This window comes from Electrophorus electricus, chromosome 13, assembly GCF_013358815.1.
Source record: "Electrophorus electricus isolate fEleEle1 chromosome 13, fEleEle1.pri, whole genome shotgun sequence".
Classification (NCBI taxonomy): domain Eukaryota; kingdom Metazoa; phylum Chordata; class Actinopteri; order Gymnotiformes; family Gymnotidae; genus Electrophorus; species Electrophorus electricus.
Window position 1 is genome coordinate 21,353,907 of NC_049547.1, and position 17,140 is coordinate 21,371,046.

At 47.8% G+C, this 17,140-nt stretch overlaps 2 protein-coding genes across 3 annotated transcripts in view; one reads left to right on the forward strand and one right to left on the reverse strand.

Moving 5' to 3' along the window:
* The first annotated feature begins 693 nt into the window (after window positions 1-693).
* Window positions 694-13,486, forward strand: jade1 (jade family PHD finger 1). 2 transcript variants are annotated; one of them, XM_027032568.2, is made up of 11 exons: window positions 694-1,830; window positions 3,365-3,504; window positions 4,731-4,795; window positions 4,937-5,094; window positions 5,204-5,394; window positions 5,523-5,734; window positions 5,860-6,027; window positions 6,486-6,602; window positions 6,995-7,510; window positions 9,665-9,782; window positions 9,972-13,486. In XM_027032568.2, exons 2-11 carry the CDS (start codon window positions 3,456-3,458, stop codon window positions 10,889-10,891), a joined length of 2,514 nt encoding a protein of 837 aa, XP_026888369.2. In that variant the 5' UTR covers window positions 694-1,830; window positions 3,365-3,455; the 3' UTR covers window positions 10,892-13,486. The 2 variants fall into 2 exon arrangements, with proteins under 2 accessions (XP_026888369.2, XP_026888370.2); XM_027032569.2 differs by lacking the exon at window positions 694-1,830 and adding an exon at window positions 2,220-2,635.
* The window catches only part of ncmap (non-compact myelin associated protein), a 4,269-nt gene continuing 356 nt past the window's right edge, over window positions 13,228-17,140 (reverse strand). The window contains exons 2-5 of the mRNA XM_027032570.2: window positions 16,334-16,356; window positions 16,080-16,211; window positions 14,965-15,049; window positions 13,228-14,254 (exon numbers count right to left, since the gene is read on the reverse strand). Coding sequence (XP_026888371.2) covers window positions 14,011-14,254; window positions 14,965-15,049; window positions 16,080-16,211; window positions 16,334-16,356 — 484 coding nt within the window. The 3' untranslated portion in view covers window positions 13,228-14,010. The remainder of the gene's footprint in view (window positions 14,255-14,964; window positions 15,050-16,079; window positions 16,212-16,333; window positions 16,357-17,140) is intronic.

A 17,140-nucleotide genomic window follows, 5' to 3' on the forward strand; every position in this document is an offset into this window, starting at 1 on the left:
TTTCCTGCCCCAACATACCTGGTTCACCTCCCAAGGGATGTAGGAGGTGGGTGTGACCTTCCAGGAGGCCCCGCCCCCCTGGCCCACAGGATGAAGACTGGCAGGTTCTCCAGCCCAAACAGTAGAGGCCTTTGAGAAAGCATGGCACAGTAATATCACAGCACAGTGATGTCACTGCTCAGTGATGTCACAGAACAGTGATGTCAGTACTGCTGAGTTTGATAAAAATCTTTATACAATCTTTTCATAGAGACTGGAAAGCATCCTCTGTTACACCTTTTCATCCAAGCTGATTTCTATTGGCTTTGATCAGCAGGCACTTAATTGGTTTCGTAATTACTTTATTAATAGGAGTCAGTGTGATGTTGCAAGTGGTAATCAATCAAAATTCCTAGAAATTGTTAATGGGGTTCCACAGGGGGTCTGTCCTCAGGGGTCTGTGCTCAGGGGGTCTACTGGGTTTTAGATTATAAATCAGAGCTCAGAAAGCATATTGAAAATGGTAGAATTCATTATTTTGCAGATGATATGGTTATGTGTTCATGTGTGTCTACTATGAAACAGGCTGCAGAAACTTTGCAGAAAGCTCTTAACTTGTTACAGTCCTTATATATAGTCGCTGGGGAAAGAAACCATACCGACGGCTTACGAACACTTTTGGGTCTTTATTCCGACAGATCCCACTGACTGGGATTTTGAGTAAGATTATTAGAAGAAAAAAACTGAAGAATAGAAAAGAAATCGTGTCAGTCTCTCATTTGAAAGTAGAAAATAGAAAGTTGTTCATGCAACAACTTTATCAGTATTGGATTTTTGTAACAGCGCATGTGAACGTGGCTTCGTCAACACTGACACCTTTGCATGTTGTTTGCCACAGCTTCCTGTGTTTTACTACTGGCGACAGACCACAAACCCACAGAACTCCACACAAGGGCGCGTCCCTATTCACATGGATGTGGAGGCATCAGGGTGCTAAGGAAAGTGCTTAGGGGATTCATTTCCCTTTAAAACTTCCTTTTCTACTCAAATACACAATTAAAGAAAGAGAAAAAAGATTCTGGTTTAGAGGGCAGAAACTCAAAAGAGCAGTACAATTCTAGTGACTGGAATCATGTCTGCTACTATTTCCATGTATGTATCTTTTCACTTACACAGCAAAGTTCTTTCAGTTCTTACTTACCGTACATGGAGGCTGGGGAATTTTAGTGTTTCACATTATTATAATTAATGGTTGCATTTGAATATGATCGACAGACGAAACCATGAATGGGAAATCGCGGTTCCTCTGTCATGCATCTTCCATCACTCACCTTAAACTCTGCTTTAGAAAATCAGAGCGGTGTGATGTGTCAGTGTTACAGTATGACTAAGTGTTTGTGATGTGTGTCACTAAAGGTCAGGAAAACGTTTCATGCTGAAGTCTCCAGCCTTCGCCACAAAAAGGGTAACCTATTTAACGCACGCATTTTATAGGTATTGATTTTTCAGTGAAAATATGTAGTTGGAGAGCGGTAATACATTGCAAAACATACAGCCATGTACATGATCTATTTTATTAGATCATTACTGATCATGATTGCTGTTGTTGTTGTTGTTTATTTCGCGCCCTTTATTATAGTTATGTTTACTACGTTATTGTGGGCAGGGAGCTGAGGCGTGTCTGCCCCCTAGTGGCGGCGCAGCGGACGGCACGCGGACACACACGTACGTAACTTGTGTTTGTGCGCGAGCGGGGCGGGGAGCCGACAATCTGCCACCGCGCCGCTCGAGCGCCGACCGTGAGCAGCGCCTAGATACGCCAGCGCGGGAGCGGCGACCCCGTCTGCGCAGGTACCGTCCCGTTGGAGCTTTCGCCGCATCTTAGCGGGCGTAAAGACGGAGGCCTCGCGCGGCCGCCTTGCCCCGCGCGCGTGCTGTTTTCCAGGATATCCGCGAGGTTTTTCGCGATTGCAGACGGTCCGGGCGCAAATGTGGGTACGTCATTAAAATGGCGCCAAAAAAAAAAAGGGGGGGAAAAAATGGGAAAAAAAAAATAAAAAATCAAGTTCAGGGGGCAATAAATCCCGTCCTGTGCAGACGCCGCCGTGCTCCGACCCCGACCCCGACCCCGGTCCCGGTCCGGCCCGGAATGCCCCGCCGGTTTGGACCGGTACCGTGCAGCCAGCCGCGAGCGGCGCGGAGGCGGGGCGCGCGCGCGCGCACGTGCAGGCGTCCCCGTGCCAACTCAGGAGCGATGTCCAGCTCTTCCTCCCAGCCGTCAAACTTTCAGCACGCGGCGGCGATCGTGAACGGATCCGAGGCTTTTCTGCAGGTTGTCGGCCAGCGCGCGGGGCAGTGCGCGCTAGTAGTTCGGCACTTCTGTTGCGTCTGTCACCGCGGTGCGAGCACGCGTGCTCTCGGTGCACGGTGGGGCTGCGTGCACCAGTAAGACCTCACGGCAGCGTTTCACTTCCAGTCACTGGGTTGCCAACATGCTTAACGTCAAACGAGTTTAAGGAGCCGAGCTGGGGCGAAGGCGCACGCTTGTTGACGTTCTTGCTTGAAGTTGCTCGCTAATGCTCGCCGTCATTACGGATGTAAACCCGGCGGATTATCCAGGCGGGATTCCGACCAAATTGTAAAGGAAAAAAAAAAGGTGAAATATGTCAAGTTTTGCTAGTGGATTTAGTCGCTTGTTTTGCACGGGCATCGTGCAGGACAGCTATGTCGTGTCAGGGGGCGGGGCCTGTGGTTCTGTTTTTAGCAGGAGCCTTTAGCTCCCTCCTTTGGAGCTCTGCGCTTCAGTTCGCAGCGTTTCTGCTGAATTGGATGTTGGCTTCATGTTAGCTGCGTTTTTTGGCGTAGCGGGCTCAGAACACGCGTGTGCGGTTACTGCACACTTGGTGTTGGTGTTCGAGTTTATCTGGTGAACGTTGGGTTGCAGCCGTCAACAGGTGTAAGCTACATAAACAAACCCGACCTTTGCTACCTCACGGTGATGTTGCTCACGTATCTCAGCCACTGGTCAGTGTTTCCACTGGTCAGTGTTTCCACTGGTCAGTGTTTCCACTGGTCAGTGTTTCCACTGGTCACTGGCTGATGGGTCGAACTGTCACGTGTTCCAGACAAAACTTTCCCGCGAAGACTAAAGAATGTGATTTGTTTGAAAATTTTATCTTTCACTGGTTACTTGGGACAAGGATATAGCATCTTTGACTAAGACGTAGGCTAATTATAACAATCAAAACAATTTAATGTTATGATTACTGCTGTTATTTGTTAGGTTGATCGTATCTGCTTATGTTCATTTTGCACAGTGCTGTTTTAAACTGCATGAACAGCTGGCTAAGTTGCCCCATCTTTTCATGTAAATGCCGTTTGGTAGGTAGACCCAGCAGAAGCCGTTCACAGGGGTTGGAGCCGTCTGTGCTGTGTGTGCAGGTCAGTGAGGGCTTAGCACAACACAGGTTCTGACCATGAAGAGAAGTCGTGCGCCCAGCACCAGTGAGGAGTCTGACAATGGAAGTAAGTGCTTGCTGGTTTCATTTTCATCTTTCTTTCTTTCTTTCTTTCTTTCTTTCTTTCTTTCTTTCTTTCTTTCTTTCTTTCTTTTTCTTTCTTTCTCTCTCCATCCTTTTTGTGTCTCCCTCATGGCAAATGTGTCCGTTTTTTTTTTCAGACTGTCTGATAGGTTAACGTTAGGTTTCTTGCCTCATTATCAGTTTTTCTGTGTATGTAATATGTTAGTTTCCCTGTCATCTCTTGAATATGTCAGCAAACGTTGGTGTTTGTCTGGTGCGGAACACTGCACGTCTTCCTTTAGCTCGGCGCCCCCATGTCGACACTCAGTGAAGGTCCCGAGCAGATCCACACAGTCTGCTGCAGAGTGCAGGACCAGGGAGGTCCAGGGGTGCTTCAGCGAGCTTGAGTCAGGACTCAGGGGTCAGGTCAGCAGTCAGATCAGGACTCAGGAGGTCTATGCGTAAAGAGACCTGCTGCTCTCTTTTGAGGTGGTGACTAAAATCTGTTACTTGGTGAGTAAGATCACCTCTAACGTGTTCGGTGTTACCAGCTTGGTCCCTGGGGCTTCCCAGCGTGGTGGCTCCCCTGCAGTAACACCCCAAGTTCATCCTGTCACACTGAGTTAGACGAGTGTGATCTCTGCTCCTGGTCCAGCTCAGGGCATCTTGCACCGTGCACTGCTGACCTGTATCCGGCGTGATAGAGCAGGCGAGACACAAATACCCCTGCCCTCTCCTTCACACCCAGTACATCCAGTTAATTCACTAACGTGTTAAACCCTTCCTCAGCTGTTTTGTAGTGCCCTCTTTCCGGACCAGAGTTAGGCAGCTCTGTAGTTATCGTCATGGTGATCGTGGGAGACAGGACAGCGGGTGTTGTGCATGTTGAGTGGTCAGGACAAGGAGGACACTCGGGATACATCTGTAAACCTTGTGTCCTTCCTGAGTTATCAAACTCGTCCAGGGACGATATTCCCACAGGCCGCAACTGGATTGGATTAAGCGGTTTAGAAGATGAATCAATGAATGATGTGTCCTTCCAAGTTTTAACCGCGCAGGGCAAATGTGAAAACGCGTCAACGGTAGATAAAAGTTTGAAAATCTGGTCTGCAAAGTGCTGTCTGCCTCTTGTGAGTTTTAACGCAGTACAGTCGTCTCCAGTTCTTTTGACATTAAATCCAGTGTCTGTCCCACTGAGCTTTGCTTACTTGTGATGTTCTCGTTGTCTAGGTAACTGCACATCGTGGTCTCAGGTGTCGAACTCTAGGAGACGAGATGGGCAGAGACCCTCGGAGGTAAAGACCCCGTCTCTTAGCCAAGCAAATGTTTTTCTCAGGACTGTAGGCTTCCCAGCCAATCGCGACATGTCGCTTCCGCTCACGTGCTACTGGTTCAGAGGAAGTGGGCTGATGTGGGACCTTCTCCCTGTTCCTCAGGTGTTCAGGACAGACCTCATCACGGCGATGAAGCTTCATGACTCCTACCAGCTGAACTCGGAGGACTACTACGTGCTGTCGGACCCGTGGAGACAGGAATGGGAAAAGGGGGTGCAGGTCCCCGTGAGTCCCCACTCCATCCCCAAACCGACAGTGCGGTATGTGTACACCACCCACCCGACAGACAGGGCGTCCACAAAGCATAGGGCTGCGCCGTTTGTTAAAAATATAAATACGATTAACGCATGATGTGACTCTGTCTTACAGGGTTGTTGCGGAGAAGTCTCTGGAGATTTTGTTCACCCGGCCAAAGAAACTGCTTCGGTCGTGGGGGGCGGAGACTTCAGTGCTGGGGTACGTGCCCGTGGCCGCGCTCTCCGAGGGGACGTGCCGCTACGACCTGAACGAAGAGGATGTGTCCTGGCTGGAGGTCGCCAACAGAGAGTTCAGTGTAATGGGTGAGGACACCCGTCAGGGCCCAGAGCCCCGAGGCTCAGCCCTGCAGAGTTCAGTAAAGACTAAAACACCATGTACACGTGGCGCATGGTAAAAGTGACAGTGTGGGTGTGCGCGTGTGCGTTTGCAGGCATGCCACTGCTGGAAGAAGACACCATGGAGAGGGTGATGGAGGAGTTTGAGCACAATTGTTATGACAATATGAGTCACGCCATAGAGACCGAGGAGGGCCTCGGGATTGAGTACGACGAGGACGTGGTGTGTGACGTCTGCCAATCACCCGATGGCGAGGACGGCAACGAAATGGTGTTCTGTGACAAGTGCAACATATGTGTGCACCAGGTGTGTGTGTGTGTGTGTGTGTGTGTGTGAGTGTGTGAGTGAGTCAGTGAGTGTTCAGGCGTGGTTAACTACAGGGATTGATTGTGTCCTGCACGTGTTTAGTCAGTGTCCCATGGGTCCTGCAGGCATGTTATGGTATCCTGAAGGTTCCGGAAGGCAGCTGGCTGTGTCGGACCTGTGCACTGGGCATCTCCCCGAAATGCCAGCTGTGCCCGAAAAAAGGCGGAGCCATGAAACCCACACGTAGTGGCAGCAAGTGGGTCCACGTCAGCTGCGCCCTCTGGATACCAGAGGTATTAGCACAGCACAGCACTGTAGCACGTTAGCACAAAGTAGCACAACACAGTTGCACAGAGTAGCACAACAGAGTAGCACAGCACTGTAGCACAAAGTAGGACAGAATATTAGCAAAGCACGGCGGCAGATCACCGTAACACAGCATAATACACACCACTGTCACATATATGGCCATAACACACATTATTATACAGCACAAAATACAGGTTTTATTACACAATAGCGCACATACAAACCAAATGACACTACATTTCACTATAACATAATATGGTGTACTGCCCTCGAAACACAACACACACACCAGATACAAACCACCTCGCCACATAATACACTACTCTGTGTAATATAATACACTTCACAACAAAGAGGCAAACTCTCTCTCTCTTTTACTCTCTCCCCCTCTCTCTCTCTCTTTGCTCCCTCTCCCTCGCTCTCTTTCTCTCCGTTCCGGCAGGTGAGCATAGGTAACCCAGAGAAGATGGAACCGATCACAAGTGTATCTCAGATCCCCAATAACAGATGGGCTCTGATCTGCTGTCTGTGTAAAGAAAAGACTGGTGCCTGCATACAGGTAAACTGTATGACTGACTGTGTGTGTGTGTGTGTGTGTGTGTGTGTGTGTGTGTGTGTGTGTGTGTGTGTGTGTGTGTGTGTGTGTGCGCGCACACAGTGTACACACACACTGAACTCTGAGATTGTTAGGCTCAGGTGCCCACAGGCCCCATCAGTGGGGCAGACGAAAGACAAACGAAAACAGAATGGTGTTTGCATTAAACTACAGAACAGAATGCCCGGAAACGCGCCCTGAAACACCCAGAAGTCGTCCAGCTTCTTGGATAAAGTTTCCTCTTTACTTCCAGTATAAATTTCATACCTCTGTTTCGTTGGTGTAACTAGAATTTTCACCTCCTCCCCTCCTCTCCCCTCCCCTCCCCTCCCCTCTCTTCTCTCTCTGCCCCAAAGTGCTCAGCTAAGAGTTGCCGCGTGGCGTTCCATGTGACCTGTGGACTGCAGCATGGCCTGAAGATGAACACGATTCTCACCGAGGACGACGAGGTGAAGTTCAAGTCCTTCTGCCCCACGCACTCGGGCTTGCACTGGCCCGAAGGGGTGAGCGAGGACTCCCGAGTGCCGCGAGATCAGGGCGGGACAGGGAGGGGGACCGCGTTCCCAGCGGACCCGCGCACGAGGCACTGCCCCGATGGCGCGCGCCTCAGCGAGCGCAAGCTCCGCGTGCAGCAGCTCGAGGACGAGTTCTACCGCTTCGTCGCCGTCGACGACGTCGCCGAGCACCTGGGGTTGCCCCCGGAGACGGTGGACTTCCTGTTTCAGTACTGGAAGCTGAAGCGCAGGGCCGCGTTCAACCAGCCGCTCATCACGCCAAAGAGGGAGGAGGAAGAAAGCCTCGCTCGGCGGGAACAGGAAGTGCTCCTCCGCAGACTTCGGCTCTTTACCCATCTGCGCCAAGATTTGGAGAGGGTAGGTACCGCTCAGGCCAACGACTGGTGGGTGGAACCATCCAGGCGTCGTTTTACCCAACGATTAAACCACACAGTGGGGAAAGCAGGCCAGGGCAGACCAGGGCACCTAGACCTCCTCCTGGAGATCTGTGACCCTGCAGAGTTCAGTTCCAGACCCATCATCCCACACAGGTTTGAGGACTGATGCCTCACCGTGTGTCCAATGAACCCCTACGCCACTATCTCTCACCATCTTAGTCCTTTCTCCTAGGAAACGGCCTCCAGTGGGAATTATGCAGCGGTTGCTGGAGCACTTCTCTTCACACTACTGTAGTGATTCAACAAGGCTTTAAAAGCTCTGGATGGCGTTTAATGGAGAATCAATAAACCACTCTGGAGACACTCCAGTGCCAAAGGCTGTTTTAATTAGGAACTTCATTAACTCGACAGAAGACGGCAAATAACTGCACCATTTTCAGTCCGAGTGTAACATGGGAAACAGAAACAGGAGACATATCCTCCAGAGCCTTCCGGTGTCTGTGGTTTTTTTTGTTTGTTTTTTAACAACACAGTTATGTACCTCACACTGTCCAATCACGCAGCTTTATGCTGACAATGATTTCCTGTCAGATTCAGTAGGTATTTCCTATTCTCTGAAACTTTTGACCCCAGTCAGCCCAACTTGCTCTTGGGATTTGACTGGGATTCGAGTGTTAAACAGTATCAAGCAGACATACTTGGCTTCCCCAAAAGGCCTACATACTGTTTAGGTTATTTCACAGTGTGGGGGCATTTATAGGAAAAGGCTCCACCCCCTGGGGTAGATTTTCTTATTCTTGGTACTAGTAAAGAGCTGCACCTTTTGATCTAAGCAGACGTGGTGGGTTTCTAAAGTACTGTGGGGCGAGACCATTCAGTGCTTTGTAAGTTACTAATAAAAGCACCTGTTTTGTCAGAATTAAGTGAGAGAAAGAACATCCAGTGTCTGACGTCCTTTAGGCATTCGTCAATAATTCTAAGATGATACAAACCTCTGGTTTGGCTGAGACAAATAACTGAGTATCATTATCTTGGCAGTGGAACTTGCGCAGTGTTTACGTATAATGTCACCTAAAGGTAGCAGATGTGTAGAAAATGTAGCAGGGGCCCCAGAACAGATCCTTGTGGGACACCATCGCTAACCTTGTTGTATGCTGAAAAGTCTCCATTTATGCTGACAAACTGGTAGCGACCGGTTAGATAAGATTTAAACCAGGAATGGGCTGTTCCCCTAATCCCAACAACATTTTTGGGTCTATCTAGTAAAATGTTGTGATCTATAGTGTCAAATGCTGCACTCAGATCAAGCAATATAAGCGAAGAGACATAACCCCGGTCAGAAGTCAACAACAGGTCATTAACTACTTTAATTCGTGCTGTTTCCGTACTGTGATGAGGCCTAAATCCTGACTGAAAGACTTCATGTATCTCAGATATGAGTTTAGCTGCTGAGCTACAGCTTTTTTCTAGGATCTTAGAAATAAATGGAAGGTTTGAGATCGGCCTGTAGTTTGACAGCTGATATGGGTCGAGTTTAGATTTTTTTGATAAGTGGTCAGATTACTGCCAGTTTGAATGATTTAGGAACATAGCCGAGGTTCAAGGAAGAGTTTATTCAATTTAGTAAAGGTTCAGTTACTTCAGGTAGGATTTGCTTAGACAGTGCGTGAGCAGTGACTCGAGAGGAGGATTTTGAGCACAAGATCAGAGATGTAAATTCTGGCTCTTGGATCAGAGTAAAGGATTCTAGAGCCATTTTTGGCTTGGTTGTTCTGATCTCTAAGTAGCTGCACGATGGCGCATTAATACTCTGAATGTTCTCTAATGTGTGTAATTTTCTCATTGAAAACATTCATGAACACTTTACCACTGTGCAATGTTGTAATCTGAGCAACATCATTGTCTGTCCAGTGAAATACTGACTCTTGAGTGTTCAGTCATTTGCTGAAGTTCTATGGGGTTTAGGGTTCAGGAAGGGTTGGGTCTGACCTTTGACCTCCAGAAAAAGGTGGACATCCTGCCATCTGCTGTGCTTGCCTAGGTCTCCTTTTTTCTGCTTTAGCTCATGCTTACTGTGCGTTCAAGCTGCGTTTAGACTCTGTGACCGTGTTTAAATGGTGTGTGCGTTTCTCAGGTTCGGAACCTGACCTACATGGTGACGCGTCGCGAGAAGATCAAGAGGTCGGTGTGTCGAGTGCAAGAGCAGATATTTCATCACCATGTCCGGCTGCTGGAACAAGGCCATCTCCCCGGTGAGACTGCTGCAGCATTCTGGCCTGGAGGACATATTACATGCGTGGCATAACATCTCTGCTGATTCCTGAATCACTTCTGCCTTTTTCTCTGGCCTTCTCTGGGTTTTTTTTGTTTTGTTTTTTTCGTTCTTGTCTTTATTCTCTTCCTCCGTCTTTCCTTTTTTGCTTGTCCTACTTGTATTTTAGGCGCGTCATCTACCAGGCAACTGGAAGAGGCCATGTTCTACTTCCGGGGCGTGCCCTCCACGTCCACGAGTCCCCAGCCGCTGAGAGGTCATGCAGCCCAGAACAGTGCGAGCGAACTCTCCCAGAGAAGGAGTGTGCTGCGCTGCAGGGCCTCCAAACGAGTCCAAGGTCAGGAGGACGAGCCAACCAAAGTGCCCAGCACGGAGCCTTTGTTTCTGAGTAAGATGTCCAGTCCAGAGGGGGTCCCCGATACCGCCTGCGGTGGGGCCGGACGGGGCCACTCGAACGACGCCATGGCAGTGTGCCCGGGGGAAATCGCTGGGAAGGAGATGGAGCGCCCCCTGGAGGAGCAGAGGAGGAGAAGGAGGAGGAGAAGGATCTGGGAACAGCTGCCGGCAAGAGGGAAGCACAAGCTGGGGTCAAAGGTCACGGCGGAGCCTGTGCAGAAATATGCAGACCCTAAGAGCGTGTCTGACGGGGCGGCGGTGTCCAGAACTAAAAGTTCGGCCGTGATGTTTCGGCCCAGGTATAACGGCTCTCTGAGGAGGGTGCACCCAAGTCAGTATCAGGTAAAGATGGGGTCCGATGGTACATCAGCACGCCACATCAAAAACTGGGGAAGTTTCAGGATTCCAAAACGGAGCGACAGGACACCCGGAGGAGGGGAAGATGAATTAGACGACAGGAGTTTCCCTCACTCCCATCCTGCGAGAGCTCTAGACGCAAGCCCCGCTCCCACGTCCCCTCCAGTCAGAACGCGGCTAAGAACAGGCGTGGAGAACCGCGCCCTCACCCCGGAGACCGACCCCAGCCAATCAGAGCAGAAGAAGAGGTGCCATGCCCAGCGACTCCGTAGTCATGATCCGATGACGCAGCGTTACGGGTCGGAGGTTCTACGGCGGGGGGTTCTTGCGTCGTGAAGCGTCAAACCCCCACCAAGAAAACTTTGTGAAGTTATGTGTCAACAATGTCCTTTTTCTTATATAATCCAAATAAACGCGCACTTACAGGAGCCACACGTAAGATATTTTTGGCGTTTACGTCTCATTAAATGATCTTTGTAAGATCTACATTCCACAGTTGCAAAAATCAAATTCACCAACGCAGAAGTCATTTGTTTTCAAATCAGGTTGTCTGAACACCATGCAAGTCTAATTTTGCATCCCACAATGCAGCGGCTTACACGTGATGTAATATTGAACCGTTTATGACCCCGTGAGCATGAGACCAAACCCGGAGCAGCGACCACGCAGATGTGCCTGTGTCCATCCAGGATTTTAACGCATAAGCTTGTTCCTGTGTTCTTATTTATTGGTGTTCATGACAACATGGCAGGCCTTTGGAAACTGTAAACCATGTTCAATCACACGTGGCTCCTTCGAAGACCGTGTTAGCCGATAGATATTTATTTTTCTAATTCATGTTTCTTAATGCTGCTTCTTTTGTTTTGTGCGTGACTTACCTGCGCTGAGCTGTAATTCTTTTCCTTCTCGCCCTGGTCGCCTTGTGTGTATGACGAAGTGTCGGAGGGTATTGCGATGAGCTTATATTCAAAATTAATCTAGCTAACAATAATTAGCTTCATTTCTATTGGATGTTTTTGTTTGTTTGTTTTTGTTTGTTTGTTTGTTTGTTTGTTTGTTTGTTTGGGGGGGTTCTTACGGGAGTAACGGTGTACACTGGTTTGAACCAAGCGATGAAATGAAACTCACTAACTTGTACAATCGTGACTGGCACTTAGGAGCGCAGGTCTTGATTCTTCTCAAGCTAGCACACCAGACTCAGTCAGTGACCTTCAGCTACCTGACTCAGGTGTGCTAGAGTCGGGAGGGCGTGCAGCACAGGGCTGGGCAGGCTGCACCTGGGGGCCCTTCGTCACCATCTTCATCACCATCATCGTCCTGAACTGAAACACTTGTCCTGCCGTGTTTCATTGACATTCATTACGTTATTTTTAGTTTTATTTCTGTGTTGTTGTTTTTTTCTGTTTCTTCTGCCGTAGTTTGACTAGTTCAGAATTGCCCAAAAAATTCTGTTTGCGAGTGTATTTGTCAGTTCTGTTTTCTGTATGTAGAGAGACAGTGGCACTTGTTTGCGCTTTCAGGTGGTTGTTTCTGTGTATGCGAACCCTCTTCCTAACAGCCCAGTAGAGAAACTCCACTATCAATTCAGTCTGCAAATTTCTAGACAGGCATGTATTCAGAAAACTGTCCCAAAGTATTTCCTTTTCTATAGAAAAAAGAGTACTTTAATTCATTTTATGGGTGGTAGTAATATTATTATTATTATTATTAACTCATTCATTTAGCCCACCCTGGCATTGTAACTATGTAGTTACTGCAGACTAAGGGGAATTCCCTAAAGCACTGCTGTTTCAGGGTTCAGTGGGATTCCCTAAAGCACTGCTGTGTCAGGGTTGAGTCAGGGTTGAGTGGGGTTCCCTAAAGCATTGCTCTGTCAGGGTTGAGTGGGGATCCCTAAAGCACTGCTCTGTCAGGGTTGAGTGGGATTCCCTAAAGCACTGCTGTGTCAGGGTTGAGTGGGGTTCCCTAAAGCACTGCTCTGTCAGGGTTGAGTGGGGTTCCCTAAAGCACTGCTCTGTCAGGGTTGAGTGGGGTTCCCTAAAGCACTGCTCTGTCAGGGTTGAGTGGGGTTCCCTAAAGCACTGCTGTGTCAGGGTTGAGTGTTTTGGTGTGACAGTTTGAGCAGGCCCAGAGCTCCGTGTGTGGCCTCCTGACTCAGACATCTTACATCAATTGAGGGTTTAGTTCCGCTTGGAGCAGGGACTCCTCTGAGCTGTGGGATTCCCGCCCAGGATGGACTGGAGCTGAGTGCTGAACTCCTGGACTGGACTGGATTTTGGTAGAGGAGGGGTTTCTGCTTACTGAGTCCATATTGCAGCCCCTTGATGTGTAAGAAGTTGCAGCTGAAGACTGAGATGTCTATACTTCTAGATTTGTTGTGTGAAACGACTGCACCCCAGGACCCTCTCAAGAGGATCACGAATGAGAATTGAATCTTGAAACACATTTTACACATCTTCACCATCCCATGTATGTCAAGTAGAAATGTATTTCATGCTCAGTTCAGTTTAATGTCTGTATGTACTGCACTAAGTTAAGAGTGATGAAAGGGCACCGTATCCCACAAATGACTGAAATCATAAACATGAGTTTCGATGAAAAATGTTCATTGAATCATTGGAAAGGATACAAGTTTCACTACTTGTCAGTTGCCTTTGGACAGTACACGTTAGAACGTTTGCACTCAGTTTCCTTTATTTCTAAGTGTTTTTGTGTTTAGGCTACTTGCGCGCAGACTTCGGTGAGGTCAGAGGTGGTCTCAGACCCGCGTGGCTTCATGTTAACGTTGCACTAGAGTAGAGCAAAGCTGGCAGCACGACTGTGTTCTCTAAAAGTTATTTTTCACATACAAAGAGACCTTTTATATGAACAAGTGCTGCTGTATTTTTTTGTTATGCATCTATTTTGTGAATAAACCTCTTTGAAATTTAACCTGGAAGTTTTTTTGTTTGTTAAAAAATGCGTAAGGACGGGTTTGTCCAGCAGAGGGCGCTGTTTAAAAGCGCATATGACCATATAAAAGGCAGGATGAGCCCGAGCTGGAGCTGACGCTAAAAGAAATCATGTTTACAAATCAGTACATGACAGAAACGTTCAAACGCGCACACAGTCACCAACGCGGCACGCACTCAGTCTCGTGCCATATCTCGAGGGTTCTTTTTAAGGCGAGAAGTCTCCGTTGCCATGTCACGCGAGGTCCCCCAACACGTGACCGGCTGTCTCCGGGCTCGAGCTTCCCCACCGGTCTACAGCGCGCGCCTTCCCACGAGGGCACTGTTGGACCAGGTGCGCGTGTTTTTTTTGTTTTGTTGTTGTTTTTTTGCGCGCGCGTGCTGGCCTTAATCCGATGCTTTTTTTTTCTTTGGTTTTTTTTTTGGTTTTTTTTGGTCCGTTGTACCTTGTCTTCACGCGACGTCATCTCGCGCGTACAGTCCGCTGAAGTGGCCGGGGACACGCTATGTGTTTTCGACAGACGGCGCGTGTATCGTGACCAGGGCGGAACCACCGTTCGCGCTGAGCTGCTCGCGGGGGTCCCCCAAATCAGCACGCGGGGGTCCGTTCTCCGACGACGCGGGCGACTGGACGAAGGATCCCCGAGCGGAGCTCTCGTGGACGTGGGTCATCGGCAGTGCCGATGACGTGTGTTTCCGTGTTGTTTTGCCGGAACTCCCGGCGAGGACCCGCGCCGCGTGAGTCCTCCTGCAGGACAAGCAAAAGTTGTGCACGCGTTACACACGCGCCGGCAGCCTCATTAAAGCACCTGCACCCACACACACCGGCCACGTTTAGCGGGGAAATCTGGGCATTCACAAACGGACCGTGTCACACCACCTGCTACCCCGTTCCTCACTTAGGACTTTGAAACCAAGTTCAGGTGGCGTGGCGTTAGAAAAGCAGTAGCACGACTGACTTAGTAGCAAGCACGCAGGATGCGTGCGTGGTTAAAAATACTGGATATACTATAAAACCAAATCCTGCACACGACAAGCTATCGTCAGGCAGGTGACTTCTGACTGGCAGCAGTGTGGAGGCAGCATACTAAAAGCAGGCATTCACTACACTTTCTAGTCTAAACTTTTAAAAAGGAACTTTAGTATTTTATGTGCAGAAGAAAGAAGCGGAAGGCCATCTTTCTTCTCCGTGAGGTGGATGTCTTAACACAAACCAAATAGCCACAGACCTGAATAAGGCGCACACAGTTTCAGTTCTTACACACTTGACTACACACCAAGTGGGGTTATTTTAATTTCCTTAGACCTATGTTTGTACATCTCTCCTTTGTCTCAGATCATTAAACTCATACAAAGTTATATTTTTAGTAGGCTGTGTATTTGTGGGAATGTGGCTATCTTTTTAAATGACGCAGAATTTGACTCCGATGCAGTGTGTTATACGGAATGTGGATTTACCTGTTGTATGTCTTCAGGATAATGAGGAGTATTGCAAGAATGATAACGATGCCGATGACAATAATAGCGATCATGGCACCCGAACCTGGGGAGAGAAAGCCAGTCAGTTACAGTGGCCCCAGATTACAGATTATAGAGCACCTTCACAAATGCTGCCTTTTAATCCACAAAAGAATCATTTTTACGCTCGTGCAGACTCCATGAAAAAATTGTAATGCACAGGAATAAAATGAAATCTGATAAACAAGTATTTATTTTCACTGGTCTTTAACTGACCTGTTGCACATAAAGCTGAGCAAAACCCTTAACCCTAATTACTCACATTGTACTCAGCCAGAACTGTCGGTTGGTTTGTATAAAAGCGTCAGCTAAATACCGTAACTGTAGAGACTAAAGTCATTTCTAAAGGTGAATTTAACAGGCGACGGTGAAGAGCCAAAAACATATGACATGTTTTATGACTTTGCAAATAAGGTTGTTATGTTTTAGGAATAAAAGAGAAAACAAAAATGTGTCTGGGACACCAGAGAAGGCTGACTGAAGCCTACAGACGTGTTTCCACGCCTAGAGCTGCCTGCAGGTGCGCCGTGATGACCAACTTGAAATGAATGAATCGACTAGTCATGGCTAATTACTGTGGGAATACAAGCATTCAACAAAAGTCTTAGAAAAACGACTATTGTTAGTAAAGCAAGCAAAGAAGCTAAAGTAAAAATGCATTTACTTTTTATTACTGCTCATAGAGAGAAACATACTTCAGGAGATTTTCATTGAGCACTGAATTTTACATTTACATTTTTACTGTAGTTAAATACTACTAAATACCTACAGATAGACCCAACAGGTTAGAATGTTTTTAAAAGGTTCTGGTTCCTCCTTAAGCAACTAATAAACCAAGTATCTAAACAACAACTTGGCAAGCAACTAACAAAACAAATAAATACAATAAGTGTTAAGAACATCATAAGCAATTGTCATGTTTTTCCACTTTTACAGGCAGTAAAACATTACACACACACACACACACACACACACACACACACACAGACACACACACAGACACACACACACACAGACACACACACACACACACACACACACACACACACACTTACTTTGGATAAGTATTTGTTGTGTGGACTTGGTAGTAATGGTGGTGTTGTATATAGTTGTAGCAGAGCTGGTCACAGGACTTACTGTGGAAGCTTGCATCTTCAGCACTGTCCTGAAACACAGGGAATACTGGCCTGTGAAAATAAAAACACAGGGAATCACAGGGAATCCTAGTCTGTGAAACTTAAAAATACAGGGAATCACAGGAAATCACAGGGAATCCTGGCCTGTGAAATTTAAAAACACAGGGAATCACGGGGAAACACAGGGAATCCTGGCCTGTGAAATTTAAAAACACAGGGAATCACAGGGAAACACAGGGAATCCTGGCCTGTGAAACTTAAAAACACAGGGAATCACGGGGAAACACAGGGAATCCTGGCCTGTGAAACTTAAAAACACAGGGAATCACGGGGAAACACAGGGAATCCTGGCCTGTGAAACTTAAAAACACAGGGAATCACGGGGAAACACAAGGAAGCTACAGGCTGTCACAGGCTTTAAACACATAGGCCCTCATAACAGAGGAAACACAAACACACGGAAACACAATCACATGTACATACACACCCTCCTGCCCCACCTCACAACACACACCATCATAGAAACAACATTACACTGACTTCCCCACCAAAAACACACACCCTTCCTTGTGGTCACTGGATCCAATGATGATTAAGTACAACCAGAACGATAGAATTAATTCTTGATATTCCAGTCTTAATCTATTATTAACAGGTGGAAAATCAGTTAAGCAAGCGCCATCAATTGATCACGGAGCAGATCTGGAGCGACAGATAAAACCTGATGTGCAAACAAATTTAAAGAGGACTCGAAGTGTCGGAATAAATCACCCCTAGAATGTGACAGAGATCCTCTTTTAGCAACCCATCAGCCTGCTCCTGACATTTATGAAGTTCACAGTTTATATCATAGTCAATTACATTGACAGGGCAGTGGTGTTTCAGTGGTTAAGGTACTTGACTTATAATCAGAAGGTTGCCAGTTCAAGTCCTGCCACTGTTGGGCCCCTGAGCAAGACCCTTAACCCTCAAGTTGTACT

Excerpts from the sequence above, each read along its gene's own strand:
- jade1 (XM_027032568.2), top strand. The coding sequence starts at position 3,456 with ATGAAGAGAAGTCGTGCGCCCAGCACCAGTGAGGAGTCTGACAATGGA. Across the intron at positions 5,395-5,522 it reads CAGAGAGTTCAGTGTAATGG|GCATGCCACTGCTGGAAGAA; the intron begins GTGAGGACACCC and ends GTGCGTTTGCAG. Across the intron at positions 6,603-6,994 it reads AGACTGGTGCCTGCATACAG|TGCTCAGCTAAGAGTTGCCG; the intron begins GTAAACTGTATG and ends TCTGCCCCAAAG.